This window comes from Notolepis coatsorum, assembly GCF_963971535.1.
Source record: "Notolepis coatsorum genome assembly, chromosome: 17".
NCBI classification, from domain to species: Eukaryota; Metazoa; Chordata; class Actinopteri; order Aulopiformes; family Paralepididae; genus Notolepis; species Notolepis coatsorum.
In genome coordinates this window covers 75,889,502-75,907,697 of record NC_140181.1, presented here as the reverse complement: position 1 = coordinate 75,907,697, position 18,196 = coordinate 75,889,502, and the positions used below count along the sequence as shown (strand labels likewise).

The 18,196-nt window shown below is 39.5% G+C and overlaps 2 protein-coding genes across 2 annotated transcripts in view; one reads left to right on the top strand and one right to left on the bottom strand.

Moving 5' to 3' along the window:
- Positions 1–1,940: 1,940 nt before the first annotated feature.
- znhit3 (zinc finger, HIT-type containing 3) lies at positions 1,941–15,122 on the top strand. Its single transcript, XM_084333100.1, has 5 exons — positions 1,941–2,089; positions 2,294–2,328; positions 2,451–2,516; positions 10,303–10,380; positions 12,638–15,122. The coding sequence occupies exons 1-5, from the start codon at positions 2,022–2,024 to the stop codon at positions 12,823–12,825; spliced, it is 435 nt and encodes a 144-aa protein (XP_084189226.1). The 5' UTR covers positions 1,941–2,021; the 3' UTR covers positions 12,826–15,122.
- Positions 15,123–16,768: 1,646 nt separating this feature from the next.
- adrm1 (ADRM1 26S proteasome ubiquitin receptor) overlaps positions 16,769–18,196 on the bottom strand; it is a 28,166-nt gene continuing 26,738 nt past the window's right edge. Inside the window, exon 10 of the mRNA XM_084333787.1 lies at positions 16,769–17,877. Coding sequence (XP_084189913.1) covers positions 17,786–17,877 — 92 coding nt within the window. The 3' untranslated portion in view covers positions 16,769–17,785. The remainder of the gene's footprint in view (positions 17,878–18,196) is intronic.

Sequence of the window (18,196 nt, the reverse complement as noted above, 5' to 3'; positions counted from 1 at the left end):
AGATGTCACCATTTTAGAAGTAGGATGTACTTTTGAATACAGTCTGGAAGAGGCCTTTCTTACCAAGGTTTTACAATACCAACTGCTCAAGGATGCTATTACACAGTTTGGGTACAAATGTAGATAGCTGGTGTTTATATTTGGAAGCCTATAGATAATGTCCACAGACTAGTTGTGAAAGGGCTGCAGATGGCAGGAATGTCCAAGCCAAAAGCATTAAGCGCCTTGGGTCTCCTGAAAGGCGCTATATAAATCTAAGATATTATTATTATTATTATTATTATTATTATTGACCAATTTTTTTTGTATTATTAATGTGTCAAGAAAGTAGGGCAAGGGTTTAAAAAGTCAAAACGATCCTTTTAAGTTGATTGTGAACTTCTTTCAAAGTTAAATGTCTGGGAGTGATGTGGTAAGGAGCAAGAGAGGAAACTGATAACAACACTGAAGGCAACGTCATCTTAAAATGGATGTATCTATTGTATACTAGCAAGCCTTTCTGACACTCTATGGGACAGCTTTGTAGGTTTATTTTTTTATTTTTTTTGTATTTTTTATTTTATTATTTTTTAAACAAAAACACATAAACAAACATGACAACACAAGATTAGATATACAAGCATTAATTAACAGTGCACATCCAATGAAATCACCATTTAGATAAATGTCTAATACAAGATATACCCCTAATACCTGCTATCTATTACCCCCCCCCCCCCCCCTGGACCCCCCAATGGATAATCCATCCATTATCATTCGCTCCTAACCAGACCCTACCATTATATGCTAGCTTTTATTCTCTCCACCACTTCTAACCACATTGACATTTTGGATTCATTGAGACCCAAAATTCTTGCTGTAGATATTTCTAGATAAATCACATCGAGATATGTAAGAATCCAGACCTTCCGGCAAATTTTTTCAGGTTGAAACCATTGTGATGCTATCAGCTTTTTAGCCATGTGATACCAGATAAAACCAATCTCTTTAGCTGTATAGATACTGCACACTCAAAAACATCATTCAGCAGTAATACAGAGGCGTGTACAGGTATATTCAGAGTTAAGAGATTTGATAATTGCTGGGTCACTTCTTTCCAGAATATCTTAACTGGTGGGCAGTCCCAGTACATGTGCATATTATAAATGTCCCCTCGTCCCCATTTGTACATAAGGAGCATTTGGAGTCTTGTTTAAGACCCATTCTGTTCAGTCTTATAGGAGTCAAGTATGTCCTATGAATATAGTTAAGATTGATTTGTTGATGGTCCGGGTTCCTTGATGCAAGTCGAACATTTGCCCAGGCTTCTTGCCAATCAAAATCTTTTTCCAGGTCTGGTATATCCCTCCTCCAGACTGAGTCTAGGTGGAGGGTTTCATACAAGGACGTTAGTATTTATTTATTATTATATATATTATTTTCTTATAGAACCAAGGACTGTATAGACTGTCTTGGATGAAGATAATTATTCAGATCATGTGCCACTTCAGGGGCTCCAACTGTTACAGTAGCTATACCCCAGACCATTTTACATTATTATTATTTAATTTAATTACTGCTCTAGTATCATACAGAGGAGCCTCTTGCCTTTTTGGGGCCCTAAACAAGAATTGTTTGCAGCCCCCCCCCCCCCGCCCCCCCTCTCCATTTTACCATTCAATGGTTTTAAACTCTTAATTTGAAGGGTTACTCTACGTTTAATACCTTATCAAATTATTCTTGATCATACATTTATAATTTTAATGAGAGCTCCCCCGGCGGCTCGGCTTTGATTACGTATATCTACCTTTCTTATCTTCTTTATCTACGTTTATCTTCCTTCTATGTGGAAATAAAGTAATTCAGAAAAAATCCAATAGGTGGCAGTAATGTCAACTGCCATTAAATGCAAATGAAGAAGAAGAGGAGGAGGCAGCAGAAGAAGAAACAGCACATAAACACACGAGCTAACACATGGTGGAAGACAGTGGTGATCATCAGGAACTGGTTTAGTTCATTATTCTATCTTGCTACTTGACAAAATGCAAATCTGCAATGTTTGTAGTGAACAGGCGCCAAAATACAAGTGTCCAACCTGCAAAATAAGATAGTAAGTATGCTAACGTTACTGCTTATTGTTTTATGCTAGTAAAATCGTGTTGATGATTTAGTCTGTCTGCCTACTGTGCCAAGATAGAAGACGGTGCATGTTTTTAGTGCTGGTATTTCCTATAATTAGTATTACGTTTTATTATTGAAAGCAATTTACCTTTTTAATGCGTCGTTAACAATAACATGTCTCTTTCCCTTTCAGTTGCTCAGTCAGCTGTTACAAGAGACACAAAGCAGGTAAACAAGTTTGATTGGCCATTTAATCTGAAAAAGAACGATGCATAGACTGTCAATTGTGATTCTCTCTCTCTCACTCTCTCTCACTCATCACCACCTTGTTTACTTTCCCCTGTCTGCAGGAACGTGCCTCCCTCTTCATCAACCAGCACCCATTACCTCAGATGGCAAGACAGCATCTCCTACAGGTATAAACCAAATAATTTGTGGGATTCTTTTAATGTCTGCCTTTGTGTTGATTCTCCAAATATGAACGTCTGTGCACAACCCATCAACAGTTACAGGTGAACAATTAATGTGATACACAGCTCAATGTGTTTTGACTTTATTTACCATGCTGAGATGGCATGCACAGACCAGCCACCGACTGATGAGTCACAAACTGTCTGAAAGCCCAGTACTTATTTCAGTTGCATTGATCAAATTCACCATTGTCCATGTTGCCTAATCACAAGACTTGGACTTGTGCTGAAAAAGGATTCTACCGATCAACATCATCGTTGGTAACTAAGAAATAGGAAGAGGGTTTTAAAAAACCCTTAAAAATCCCCTTAAGTTGATTGTGAACTATTGATTGATTGAATACTTTATTTTGACACAATCGTAGGACAAACATTTTGAAAGACAAACAATAACAGTGTCAACACGCTGGTCAAAAATGGATAAAACACAATAAAGCCAAGGCTTGTTTCCATTGTGGTCCATAACTTCCTCCACATCAAGACGCGTCTCAACAAAGCAAGAGGTGCTTTCAGCCAACTTCGCAACATCTGGAAGTCTAAACAATATAGCCTTAAAACCAAACTCGGGCTCTACAACAGCAATGTTAAGTCTGTCCTGCTATATGGCTCTGAGTGCTGGAGACTGGAGAGTAACAAAACAGGATATGAGAAAGGTTGACGTCTTCCACAATAGCTGCTTACGTAGGATCTGCAACATCTTTTGGCCAAATAGAATCTCGAATGAGGAACTTTATAAGAAGACAGGCAGCTTGCATATGTCCCTTGAGATAAGAAGACTGAGGTTAAGATGGCTCGGCCATGTATTGAGGATGCCCAATGAAAGGTTACCCAAAGTTGCCTTGAGATGGACCCCAGTTGGGAAGAGAAAGGGGGGTAGACCAAAGAACACCTGGCGAAGGACAGTGATGATGGAGCTGAAGGAGATGGGTCTTTCCTGGGACAAAGCGCAGGCCAAAGCACGAAACAGGATTCAGTGGCAGTGTATGATTGCGGCCTTATGCCCCAACCAGGACGAAGAGGATAAGTTAAGTAAGTAATCGAGATCTCGATTTTTTTTTTTTCGATTAATTGCCCAGCCCTAGCGTGCACACACAAATGCGTTCACAACTTTCACTCGACTCGTCGTCCGTATTTAAGTACCGGTACTCAGCTATCACCTAGTCTTTGTATAAGAATAGCATAGCAATCTATCTATCTAGGTCGTCCTCGGACGGGCCCTCCATCGGTGCTTCCAGTCATCCCGATCCTCCATGCATCTGGCTAGCTCGCCGGTGCTTTCTGTTCCCACATCTCTCCTGAGTACGTCCACGTAGGTTAACGTGGGACGTCCTCGTGATCGATGCCCGTGTGTTGGTTCCCACAGTACAAGTTTGCTGGTTGGCATCTCATGGTGTCTCTGGCAGTGACCTGCCAGCCTCATTCTCCTGACTGCCACTTTATCGCTCACCTTTAGCACCCCCCCATACAAGTTTGCATTAGTGACATGCTCATCCCTGTTGATGTTGAGCACCACACGCATCATTCTGGTGTAGCACCCATCCAAGGACTTCTGCAGGGTGGGCTTCAAGGTCCAGCATTCACTGCCATACAAAAGGACAGACTCAACTGTTGCATGAAAGAAGTTGAGCTTGATTTGACGGGGGAGGTTGGATTTCCACACACTGGTCATGCCGTTCAGAGCCCTCCACGCAAGTGCCTTCCTCACTTTAAGGTCTTGCTCGGACGAGTTGACCCACGAGCCCAGGTACTTGAAATCACTGACTTCCTTTAGTGCAGAGTTATAGCAATAGCATAACAAAGAACTAGGAATTGCAAAACCAAAATACAAGCCCTGTACCAATTGGTGGGGGTTTGCTTGAGCTGTGGAACCAAATGGTCCCGACTGGAAGGATGAGACATTTCTTAAGTTGTGCTTCAGAAGGAAACTGTCCTTAAGTTACATTGTTAATTTAGTTTGTATTTGCTTTTCTAGTTTTAAGTTAATTCAATTAAAGAAATTGTAACTATAATTACATTTAAAACATTGTTTGTTTTTCCACTATCTGTTGACATTATAATTTCTTTATATATTGAAGGCTACATCCTGCTACCTTTTTCAGCTTCTCTATTTCAAGGCAATATTTACAAACACTAAACTAAAACTAGTAATTTCCTATACAAACATCTTTCCTACTATATTTATGCATAATACTCATTCTAATCATAATGCTGGTCGGAGCTGTTCTGTGCGCACACGACACGAGGGAACATTTATGCGCATGCACGCGTGTATCCGTCCGTGTGCACAGGGCGTCATCCCCACCATCCCACCACTTCTGATATTACCACTGCACCCCTGGTTGTTCCTCTGATGTCTTGTGTTGAGGGGGTGCCACAAGGCTCTGTTTTAGGCCCTTTGTTATTTACAATTTATATAAATGATTTAAGTGTCAAATGCTCATTTTCATTGTTATGCTGATGATAGTTTATTCTGGTGATTACTTGTCTTTTAAACCCCACATTGAAAATCTGGTTAAGAAATTGAAATTAAGGCTGGGCTTTTTATTTTTAGAAACGAGTCCTGTTTTTCTTTTCATTCTAGAAAGAGGCTTGTTGCTGCCACTTTTCTTTGCCAGCGCTCGATTATGTCGATGTATTGTACATTAATGCCTGTTCTACCTCATTGCATATGCTTGTTGACTCTACTTATCATGGTGTCATAAGATTTATTACTGGCTGTTGATCACTCACGTATCATTGTACTCTTAATGCTAGTAGATTCAGAGTTTTTATTTGCCACATGGAAGCAATACAATCATACAGTTTTCATACAAAATCATAAATACAGTTCTACCATGGGCAAAAGGAGCAGGAAGAAGAATAAATCTTATGGTTACCTGCCCCCTATTCTTAAACTAAACAAGTATCGGTTTCATTTGTTCATTTCAAACCATACAACCTATACAATACAACCACAAAACAGCGCTACAACCACCACAAAACGATAGACAACAGCAACAACAGACACCACCCATGGTCCGAAAAGTGGGATGGAAGAAGCCAAGCCTGTGAACTTCCATTCCCCACACCCGACCATCAACCGCTACACACACAACATGCAACACAGCTCCGCTTCCCACATCCCCCGACATCTCAACAAGACACGCATGAGTCTGACCAGTCAATACATATTTTAGATACATACTCCTTTTAATGCCAAACATCATGTTCACCCTCCTCCTTATACCTTTCCAATATTCCTTTTTTTAACTTTCTTTTAAACTGGTATATGTTTGTACTCAATTTAACCTCCTCGTCCAATCCATTCCATAATCTTACTCCACAAACAGATATACACATAGATTTTAGAGTGGTTCTTACACCCGGTTGCTGGAGTTTCTGTTTCCCTCTAAGATTATAAATCCTGGTTCCTACCCTCTCAGTGAACCGATATTGGATGGGGGTTGGAAGAGAGTTATGTGAAGCTTTGAACATGATTTCGGCAGTTTTAATTTTGATCAAGTCCCATAATTTAAAAGCTGATGCTTGTAAAAACAATGGGGTAGAGTGTTGGTTGTACTTAGCATTGTACACAATCCTTATGGCCTTTTTTTGCAGAATATAAAGAGGTGATATATTTAGGGATGGGTACCGAATTTGGTACTTTTGAGGTACCGAACCGAAACACGTCGGTACTACAGAGTATCGAATCAAGTGAGAAACCTAAAAAAAAATATTTTGTATTAATTTTTTTTTTTTTTTAACTTTTTTCTTTTTTTAACTTTTTTCTTTTCATGTCAACGTTCACACGCACAATATATGCTTACCTAGGATTTGACTTGATTCAACAACAAAGCAGTCGGAGCAATGACAAGCCGAAAACTGTCGAAATTGTAGTTATTTGAAGTTTGGATTTTTTTTTTTACGACTGAGGTAGGTAAATTAAATTTCTTGAGACTAAAGTACCGAAAAAAGGTACCGTTGGGTACCGGTATCGATTCACAGGTACCGGTATCGGTTCAAATGTGAAAGGTACCCATCCCTAGATATATTGGAACGATAAGTATTACCTCATACTTCCAGACAATAATTTTAAATATGGGACTACAAGTGCATGGTAGAGGATGAGAAGTGACCTTTGGTTGACAAAATTCTTGGATCGATACATAATCCCCACACTTTTGGCCATCTTGGATTTTACATGACTGATGTGTGGTTTCCAGCATATCCTGTCATCTATGATTACACCCAGGAATGTGGTTTGATTTGCTCTTTCAATACATACATTGTCTATCATAACTTTCACTGTTATATCACTATTTCGCTTTCCAAATAACATTAATTTAGTTTTACTCAAATTCAACGACAATTTATTCTCATCAAACTATTTTTAACTATCAACTCCTGTGTGATCACCTGCAAAAGATCCTGCAAATTTTGCCCTGAACAAATTATATTAGTGTCATCTGCAAAAAGAATGAATTTCATGATTGATGATACATTTGTACAAATTGTACAGTCTTCCAAATAACTTTCCAGCCAATTTAGAACAGTTCCTCTAATACCACATCGATCCAGTTTTTTTAATAATATACCATGATCTATACTCTATAGCAGGGCTATTCAACTAAATTGTTCAGGGGGCCACATTGTCAGAAACCCAAGGGGCCAGGAGCCGGACTGCCATGGCGCCTCCCCGTGCTATGAATATATGTACACTTGACACAACACGCAACCACATTTTCACAACTTTTATTTAACTACATTGCAAAAGTAGTATACTTTTCAAATAAAGTGCTTCATTTATGTGCCACATCTGCAACATCTCCTGCAGAAAGTGCTTCATTTATGACTGTGCAACAACTGCAACATCTCCTCTTCAACATTTCAATATAAAAATAAAATAAAAAACAAACAAGTGCATGATGTGCATCTGAACATTCTAACATCAACACTTGAACAAAAAAACACATTTATAGTGCAGCTGAGCTTATGAAAAAGTGCTTCATGTCTGTGCAACAACAGCAAATCACAGCATCTTATTAGCACTTATTGTCCACTCTTAACTCTCAAACATCAGGGGGGGTGGGGGGCAGACAGGCCTAGCCTACATACACACATCTAATGAGAGCGATTGCACTTATTTGACTGGGCAATGGCAGAGAAAGAGGGTTCATAGGAAGTGAGGGCTACCCGCAAACAGTGATGCAAATGCTCATTTGTCAAGGAGGCACGGTTGCTTGTTTTAATGGCATTCATGTGAGAGAAACTGGATTCACAGGTGTATGTTGAGCCAAACATTGTTAGCACAGATATTGCCAGCGTTTTTATTTTGGGGAATGTCTTGACATGAATACACTTTATCCAAAATGTTGTGGTGGATTCATTCTCAAGTGCCTGCTTCAGAGCAGATGATGCTTGCATGTCAATTATTTCAAGTTGCAGGAGACCTTCATCAATGTGAAGTGATGCAAGGAACTCTTGTCCTTTTGTGGAAATAGCAGCTACATTGGCAAATGGGTTGCTCACAAAATGCATCAATTCTCTGGACATGTCAAATTCATCAAATCGACTTGCAAAGTTTTCCCTCAATTTATCAATGAAATCTGTCATTAATTGAGTGACTTTTGGCTCAATTGTGCGTGTTAACGTTGACATGAAAAGAAAAAAGTAAATTTTTTTTTTTTTTTTTTATTATTATCATGTAATCTTTGGCGGGCCGGTCAGAATCATCCCACGGGCCGGATCTGGCCCGCGGGCCGCCAGTTGAATAGCCCTGCTCTATAGTATCAAACGCCTTCTTAAAATCTATAAATATTCCTACAGCAAATTTCTTATTGTCCGTACATGTGGTGATTTCCTCAATTAGGTCTGTAAGTGCCAATGAAGTTGATCTATTATGTCGGAAACCATACTGGCTGTCGGAAAGCAAGTTATTTTTTTCAATAAAACTGAAAAGTCTTATTGAAAAAAGCTTTTCTAGTATTTTTGAGAACTGAGGTAGGAGAGAGACTGGCCGGTCATTTGTAAAAGTGTGTTTATCCCCTGATTTAAATAATGGTATTACTTTTGCTATTCATTTTATTTGGAAATGTTCCTGTTTGAAAGGATAAATTGCAAATGTGAGTTAGTGGTTTTATAATTCTTAATTCTTATCTTATAATGGGACAATGTTTATGTTTTCAAGAGCCAGGAATATTAACTTTGATGATGTGCGGATATCTACTGTCAGTGGCTCTTCTATAGAGACTAGAGAGTCACTGAGTATAAATATCTTGGCGAGAAATTTACATTTAAGTTCCATGTGGACAATCTTGCCTCTAAACTGCGACAGAAAATTGGTTTCCTGTACAGAAACTGATCCAATTTTCCTCTATTTAGTAGAAAAATAATAGTTGAATCAGTCTTCTTATGCTGCGGCATATCCAACTCTTAATTTCCGATACCGATATCAACCGATACCGATATATGCAGGGTTCCCCCCCCCCCCCCCCCCCCCCCAAAACGGAATAATTTCAGGTAATTAACATTACATATCTCTTGTTGTGGAATTAACACAACATTATGCATACTTTTGACAATAAATAAAATCAGAATTTGTTCTTACTTGCTTGCCTGGGTAAATAAAGGTTATAGAAATGTAAAAAAAAAAAAGATACAGATATTTTCCAATATCACATTTTAATGCCGATAATATCGGACATCCCTAGTTTAAACGTATGATTTCAGACCATTGTGTGACTACCTGTAACTGTTTTGGCTGATCTTTTTAAATTATTTGAAACGTTTTTCATTTTTACTCTGGTGTTTAAATTTATTGTTTGTATTATGTACTGTTTTACATTTTGTACAATCGTCGTTTCTGTAAATGAGGGAAACCTCAGATGCTTACGATTTTAAATAAAGGTTGAAATGAAATATGCCACGGTAGGCTGGCTGTCCTTGTCTACTTGTAGGCTTCTCCATTGGCATACCTTTATTTATAAAGCACTTATTGGTCTGTTACCTTTATACCGGAGTACATATCTCACTATCTCTGATAATCTATTTTACAGTTTGCAATCTCAGGATTATCTTTATGCCTCAGTCCCCAGAACTCTCACTGAGTTTGGGAAGAGGGCTTTCATGTACTCTGCTCCCTCTACTTGGAATGGACTTCAAAAATCTACAGGCCCTTGTCACCTTGCCTGGTTTTAAAGTTCATGTCACAGACCTTGCAACGTCTGAATTGGGAGTTTGCAAATGCATTGATACATAATGCTGATGGCGCTACATGTTACTAATGTTAAGGACATGGTGGTGCTTTTTTATTTTTGATCCCCTTTATCTTCACCTTATCTGTCTGTGTTTTGTCCTATATGTTGTAACTTGGTTTATTATTTTTATAAGATAAGATATTCCTTTATTGATGCCCTTGGGGAAATTCAGGCATCATAGCAGCATGGGGGTACAGGTAGTAAAAACAACACAAGCAGTGTAAACAAATAAGTCAATATAATTTACTATCTAACTAACTGAAAAAATACAGTATTCACAGTGACACATAAGGTGCAGTATGCATATGGTAGTGTTATAATTTACTATTGCTGCCATTTTGGTCAGGTCTTGTGCTCGTAAAAGAGATCCTTGATCTCAAGCATTTTACCTGGTTAAATAAAGGTAAAAAAAAATGGATGTAGATCTATTGTATACTAGCAAACCTTTCTGACATTGTATGGGACGGCTTTGTATGGTAATGTTGTTCTTTTTACAGAACCATGGACTGTAGAAGATGCCTTGGGTGAAGATAATTCTTCGGATCATGTGCCACTTCAGAGGCTCCAACTGTTGGGTAGCTATAACCCAGACGTTATATTTTATGTTATTATTATTCCTGAACCGCCATTCTTTTATTTAATCACTGCTCATGGCATCATATACAGTGGATCCTCTTGTCTTTCTGGGCCACCTTCCATTTGTCACCCAACCCGCTTACCACTCGATGGCTTTAACCCTTTAGGTTAAACTTTTCACTACCACACTACAAAGGCTTAACGCTTTCACTACCACACTACAGAAGGTTAACCCTTTCACTACCACACTACATAAGGTTAACCTTTTCACTACCACAATACAGAAGGTTAACCCTTTCACTACCACACTACAAAGGCTTAACGCTTTCACTACCCCACTACATAAGGTTAACCCTTTCACTACCACACTACAGAATGTTAACCCTTTCACTACCACACTACAGAAGGTTACCTTTCACTACCACACTACAGAAGGTTAACCCTTTCACTACCACAGAAGGTTAACCCTTTCACTACCTGTTACGACCCCTGTGAGTCTAAGGGTAAAGGGCTGTAACATAACAGTTGGTTGACAGAAAAGATGGACCACGTTTGTAAACAACAATGATATTTATTGAAAGATGCAAAGGAAGCACATGTAGCTCAGGGGTGAGCCCAGGCCAAAACAACAAACAAACACCACTAATTAATAAACCCAAATCTAATCTATGGTAAAAGAGATTACATTACCTAAACTACTCTTACCTAACCAAAACAGGAGAAAACAATATCCAAAGGAAATGGCAGCTCACCCCATCTGTGCTTCCTGAGAAAGAGAGAAAAACACATTAATGATACAGAAAACAAATACAGCATATATACAAAAACAACAAACAAACTATAACTAACAATGCTCTCTCTGTGGCCATACACACACAAAGCAATTTCCACTAAGTCTCAAAGGTCAATAAACGAAATGCAATATTATCAAAGTTACAGGTTACAAAATCACACTAGGCCTAGCCTCATGCCAGAGAGAGAGAAAGACTGAAGTGAGAAGCCATGTTTTAACAGGTGTGGGGTGATCCATGATTGGGTGGTGTTGATTGAGTGTTGGAGTCTGGAAAACCATCCACCAATCGGTGCTGTGTTGCTATAATGTGAGGGCAGGCCTGGCAGGGACCAATGGTGGAGGGAACAATGGCTGGAGGGAGGAAACAAAATGGAGAACACACACACATGGGAGACACACACTGGGGAATATATACATTGGGATGTAACACTACCACACTACAGAAGGTTAACCCTTTCACTACCACACTACAGAAGGTTAACCTTTCACTACCCTACTACAGAAAACCTTTCACTACATAAGGTTAACCTTTCACTACCACACTACAAAGGGTTAACCCTTTCACTACCACACTACTGAAGGGTTAACACTTTGCTTTAAGGGTTACTCTTAAGTTCAACACCTTATCAGATGATGCACCTTATCGATAACATATAATGCTTGATTATACACTTTTAATTTAACGTGCCCCCACACACTGATGGAGATCCCTAGAGGGAAGCTGGGGCCCAAAGCCCGGTGCTTGATTTGTTTGTAGGGTTGTGGCTTTGATCACGTATCCTACCCGTTAGCCCCTTTCGTGACTGTGATACACAGAGTGAATCCACAGTCACTTCCTAGCCCATAGCAAACCAACCTATGTTGACCATGAAGGACTGGTTCTGCCCGAACCGTTCGTTATACAAGTATCACAGAGACATTTTCGGTTTCAGACAAAAATAGTAAAATACGTGATGGCTTGAAAGCTCGGCGTTGCTAATAAACATTTAAAATATTTTTTATTAACTGGTCAACACTGCTCAAAACGGCTTTATTTCCGTATTTGGCTGCCTGGTGCGCCTGCGCTGTGATCACAGCGCATGCGCATCATGCACCCAACGCCGGAAATAATGCAGTGTTGACCAGTTTATAAAAAATATTTTAAATGTTTATTAGCAACGCCGAGCTTTCAAACCATCACGTATTTTTGTCCGAAACCCTTGTGCAACTGTGAGTACATTTGAAATTTCTCTGTGATATAACGAACAGTTCGGGCAGAACCAGTCCTTCATGGTCAACATAGGTTGGTTTGCTATGGGCTAGGAAGTGACTGTGGATTCACTCGGTGTATCGCAGTCACGAAAGGGGCTACCAACCCGTCTTCTCATACTTAACTGTAATAGCCTCATAATTACTTGTTTTCAAATAAGTCAAGTTTCTAGACGATGGATTCAAATTTTTTTATTGTTTCTCCCCCTCTATAGGAGAATCGGAGAAGCTGAGAGATCTTCTTTGTAACCCACACCTCCGACAGCTCATGCGCTCTGTTGACACCGCTGACCGTAAAGACGACGCGATGAAGGCCGCCATGCAGGAGCCGCTGTTTGTGGAGCTGGCAGACCGCTGTTTGAAGATTGTTGGAAACAAGGAAAATGAATTTACATCAGATTAAAATGAGATATAGATAGATGACAATTATTCTGCTTTCTCACATGTTACTAACTTGTACATATTTGTACCAAAGTAGGATTTATTTGTATTTCCAACACTTTGGAGCCTCTTAGTTTGGAAGGCACTGGTCATTTCTGACGTGAATATTAACGTCAAGAAGGCCTGACAAATTATTTGATTTGCTACTTTTATTCTTTTTTTTTTTAATCTACTTTTTCTCCCCATTTTCTATTTTTCTCCCTTCCCCAATTTCGTATTGTCCAATTCTACCCTCCCCTGTCTCGAACGTTGTTAGGCCATGCCTCCCACAAGCCGGCTGCAATGTGGACGAAGCCTTGCATCACGTGTCCCCTCCGGTACTCGAGGAGGCAGCCGTCGCATCTTTTCACCTGCACAGCGCGATCTCTCAGCGGCGAGGGTCTGCGTGGGAGGGACACGCTGCCCCCGTCGCTTCCTGATTCTACTGCGCAGGCGCACCAACCGACCTGTAGGAGTCGCTGTCCACAACGTCCGATCCCCACCCACCAGCTTCACACCCCCTAATACTGCCAATTGTATTAGTATGAACGACCAGCCAAGCTGGTAGCAACGCCGAGAGCTGGGCTCGAACCCAGCATCTCCTGCGTTGGTGGCGAGCGCCTTGCCCACTGTGCCACCTAGCCGCCCTGCTACTTTTATTCTTGACATTTTGATTAGCTGAATTTGATTGACGCCATGTGTTAAAGGAGCATTCCGCCGGTTTTTAACCTGCATCCTATTGTTTCCTTTCCCTGAGTTGGGCCTTCTATAGTTGAGGAAATGGCGAACAACAGAACTCAGGTTTCAGGTTGCACCTCTTTAGAGATTTTATATTACATTATTGTCGATTGCCTTGTGAGTAAGAACGTTTTCTTGCTTTGAAGCCTGGTAGTATTGAATGAATTGTATCCTTAAAATGTATTTAGAAAATCCCATGGTTATTTGCTCTTCTTCCTATTCATGTGATTTATCAGAATCTGATCCATTAGGATTTCTAAAGTCTTCAGTGATCTAGTTCAAATAAATGTCTTTACAAATTACTCTTAAAATTGGCAGGTCACTGCTGTTTTTGCTTGTTGAAACAAGTGAAATTATATCGCCTCTTTGGCACATGTTTTCAAATGAAGTACAAGATTAAACAATATAAGATTGAATGACTTGTTAAAATGGAGATTTCAGTACTACTCACTGAGATAAATTAGGATATTCCAATTTGGGTGTCATAGCAGCATGGGGGAGGGGAGGTACGGGCATGGTGATGGTAGAAGACAAATATAGGCAATAAAACTATAGTAAAGATAAGAATAAGCAGTGTAAACAATATAAGTAACTGAATATAAGAATATGAGCAAGTAAACAGTGTAATAAAGGTATGACGGTCTGTGTGCCCTATCGTTTATATTATGTTACAGTAAATATGGGCAATAAACACTTACAAATCAGAATATACACTACGAGTAAGTAAAGTATACATAAGTTACCCTAACTGGCATGATGTCATACTTTATACGTTGTAGTCTGTGCAGTTTAAGTGGAAAGAGTTGGACATACTTAGTGATCAGACATTCCTAGTAGTTCTGCTGCTGTTAGTTATCTGCTCCACCCCTTAATTCTACCTCAGTTCCTACTTTAATTTGTGGTTCACACTTAGCCAAAATTGGAAAAACATTTGACGACAAAATGCAATGTTATTCAAAAATCATATCTCAAAGATCTGGAAAAATCTCAAGTTCACTCTGGCGAATTTTCAGCATCTCAGGAACCACATGTCCACAGAGGCAGCGGAAATCTACATGTTTTCTCTATCCTACATATAAACTACTGTCTACCCACCTGGTCTACTGCTAACATTTAGTCATTTAGCTGACGCTTTTATCCAAAGCGACTTACAAGTTATGTACGACAAGTAATCAGGAAGGGCACAACTCTATATCAGCTGAGTAACATTGTTCATCCAAGTGTTGAGTGCTACAGTGTAGGTTAGTTTATTAGGACAAGTGCATGACAGTAAAATTAGTTAGGGTTAGATTTTTTTCATTTCAGATAATGGTTGAAGAAGTGCGTCTTTAGTCGACGGCGAAAGATTGGACGGGTTTCGGCTGTCCTAACTGGGGTGGGCAGCAGTTCATTCCACCATTGTGTGGCAAACTACTGTAGTACTACTAGTAGATGAAGTGTATGAATCTGTAATGCTGTCAAACAGCAACCTGTTCAAAAGAGGCCCACTTGGTATTGCACTTTGCTTACTTTTGGTTTTGGTCTGATGTTGGAGTTGAGTGGGTAATGGACATGGGGGGGGGGGGGTTACTATTGCTGCTGGCCATACCTCAGGCTCTGTCAAGACTAAGAGAGGTCTGGAGAAATGTACAGTATAATTAGTTATGAAATGAACATATAATGCTAACACATCACCACAATAACACTGATTATTTCTCTATACAAACAAGCACTCAAAACACTAGATAAAAAAAACCCATCATTGTGCAATTTTACAAAAATAGACAAGTTGAGAACCTTCTCTTTAAGAACTGGCAAAATCCGGCATAACTTTGCACCACCTCCACTCATTTTCACTCCTGTAACTGATGCTACTGGAGGGGAAGCCAGAGTCACCAGAGGAGACTGCAAAATCCTTTTTAGAAAGAGGTATTTGGGCAATCAGGTTTCTCTCATAAAACAGCGCCTGCATGGAATAAAATCCCACATTCAGAGTCCATTTCATTCAACACCTTCAAGTATAATCTTAGGAATTAGTTGATAATCAAAGATGTGAACACTGATGTGTATACTATGTGGGGATGAACTATATTGCAAGGGTTGAATTATGTATGTTATTGCTAATGTGATTGTACTTTTGTTTTAATCTTTTAAAATTTATTTAACTTTTTTGCCCATTCTTTCTGGCGGGGGGACTGCCAATGTAAACTAGCCTTTTGGGTACATCTACATTCTATTTTATAAAATGTTCCTTAATGTACGTTGTCCCTCTAACAAATAAAAACTAAACAAAACTTGATCGAATGAGTAGAGGAACTGTTGTAGTCTTGTTCAAGCATTCACCCACTCATGTTTTTCCATTAACATGTAGGCCAGTGGTTCTCAACCAGGGGTCCCCACAAAGAAAGATGGGGAGTTGTTTATTTTCACTATTTGATTCACTATATTAGTGAGCCCAATGGGAGTAAGAGTCACAAGAGTGACTATGATCATAGGTTTCACTTTCTCCTGTTATCTCTTATACTATTACCTCCGGTCAATGGGCCGGAGTCTACACACCCTCAAGACCCCTCCGCTCTACATCGTCTGCCCGCCTCAGACCCACTCCTATCCGAGCTCCAGGGGCGGGGGTCATCAAAGAGAAGCAGGCTATTCTCGGCCCTCGCTCCACAATGATGGAACAAACTTTCCACCAGTCAGGACAGCCGAAACCCACCCAATTTTCTGACTAAAAACACTTCAATCAATATCTGAAATGAAGAAAGAAACTATTAAGGAATCTACTACCTTGCCTATATTAAGACTAACACTAAAGTTATTATGTCAAGAACAATGTTACTTACTCTTAGCTGCCAGAGTTGTACCCTTGTGTTGACTTGTCGTACAGAACTTGTAAGTCGCTTTGGATGAAAGCGTCAGCTAAATGACTAAATGTAAAATTTTAAACTATAGTTGGTCTTAAATCAAAACAAAATCTTATCAAATGGGGGTTTGCAGGCTAATGTGTATCAATTTAGGGCTCCTTGATATAAAAAGTTTGAGAACTACTAATGTAGGCCATTTCTTTCACTCAATAATAATAATAGCGTAGATTTATATAGGCCTTTCAAGAAACCCAAGGATCCTCTGACCTCACATTACCGTCTTAGTCCACCAGATGGAGTAGTGGTACTTAGGTCTATTCAAGCAATCAAAACAACATTTTATTGTATGCAAAGATTTCTTTTATTAAGATGAAATCACACAAAAGCATAGTTTCTCTTGTTTCTACCGCAGTAGAAACAAAACAGAAGAATAGAAAGAATACACCAATAGAAAACTAAGGCTGAAGCCACTGATCAGTGTCTCTTCAAATCCTAAAGATTCTCCCGCTCTCTCCTTGGCACACACCGGCCTAAATGTGAGTTTACGCCTGTTTACGAATCGGTACCCATATTTAACTGGTCATTCCCCTAGCATAGTTTACTTTATATTTAAAAAACTTTTAAACTAAACTTTTCACAATGCAAATGTTATGGTATTAAACTAAATTGTATAGAATATAAATTGTATAAATGGAAACTTACCCAAAATCATGCTAACAGATTGATCGTTCTTTAGAAAACATATTTCCCTCTCTTTCTCTCTGTGTACCTCCTTGTTTACGTCAAGGAAACTATAAAAGGAAGAGTCATGTCAAAATGCCAGCGTTCTATGCTTTGCTTGGTGCCAGTTCTATTGAAGGCTGTATTACAAATTCGAATACCGGTATACTAGCAATCTGAGGAAATATCAACCAATATATCAAACGTTAGCTAACTAACAATGCAACAAAATGCAGATGATTCTGACATCCAAGGTAATAACCTGTTTAAAAGACAGGTAATTAACAAGGAGATGACAATCCCATTCAACTCAATATCAGCCGAACGGGGAGTTTCCACATTTGGCACCAATCTACGGTCACATGCTACACAGTGACGTGATGACCTTTCCTTCTTTTATAGTTTCCTTGGTTCACGTTCATGAAATCACCGCTTTCCATAGCACCTTTCTGGTCCAATGCACACATCTGATAAACATTTTTGACAAGAGGCCATATTTTTTGTTAGCGTGAGCAGGAGATATATTTAACGTAGGTATATCACCACGCCGGTATGGTCCTTTAAGTTAGAGAGGAGGCGGGGAAAGAGAGGAGGTAAGGAGACAAGGAGAGGAGGAGTTGCGGAGGAGAGGCACGGTGAGCTCTAATCCAGACTCATGTCCTCGTCGTCGTCCTTCTTGTCTTTAGCGTCTCCACCCTTACTGCCCTCCATGGCTTTGGCAAAGGCCTCCACGTCTGAGTAAGAGAGAGAGGGGAAGAAACGAAACATAGTTATATTTACCATTTAAAAGACCTAATCTAAAAGAAAGTTTTTTTTCTCAAAACAGCAAAGTAAACCCAGGTTATATTATTTCATTCTGTGTTTAGGGTCGTATTTAAATTAGTTTATACCGTGGTCGGGGTGAATACCCTTTTCTGATTGGCCTGCAGGTGTGCATTAAAACAGTTTAAAAAGCACAAGTAGTTCGGCTCAAGTTTAATCACTGTTCTAAATTCATCCGCTACCCAACCTGTAACCATAGCAACATTAAAGAGCACAGCTGTCACAGCTTTT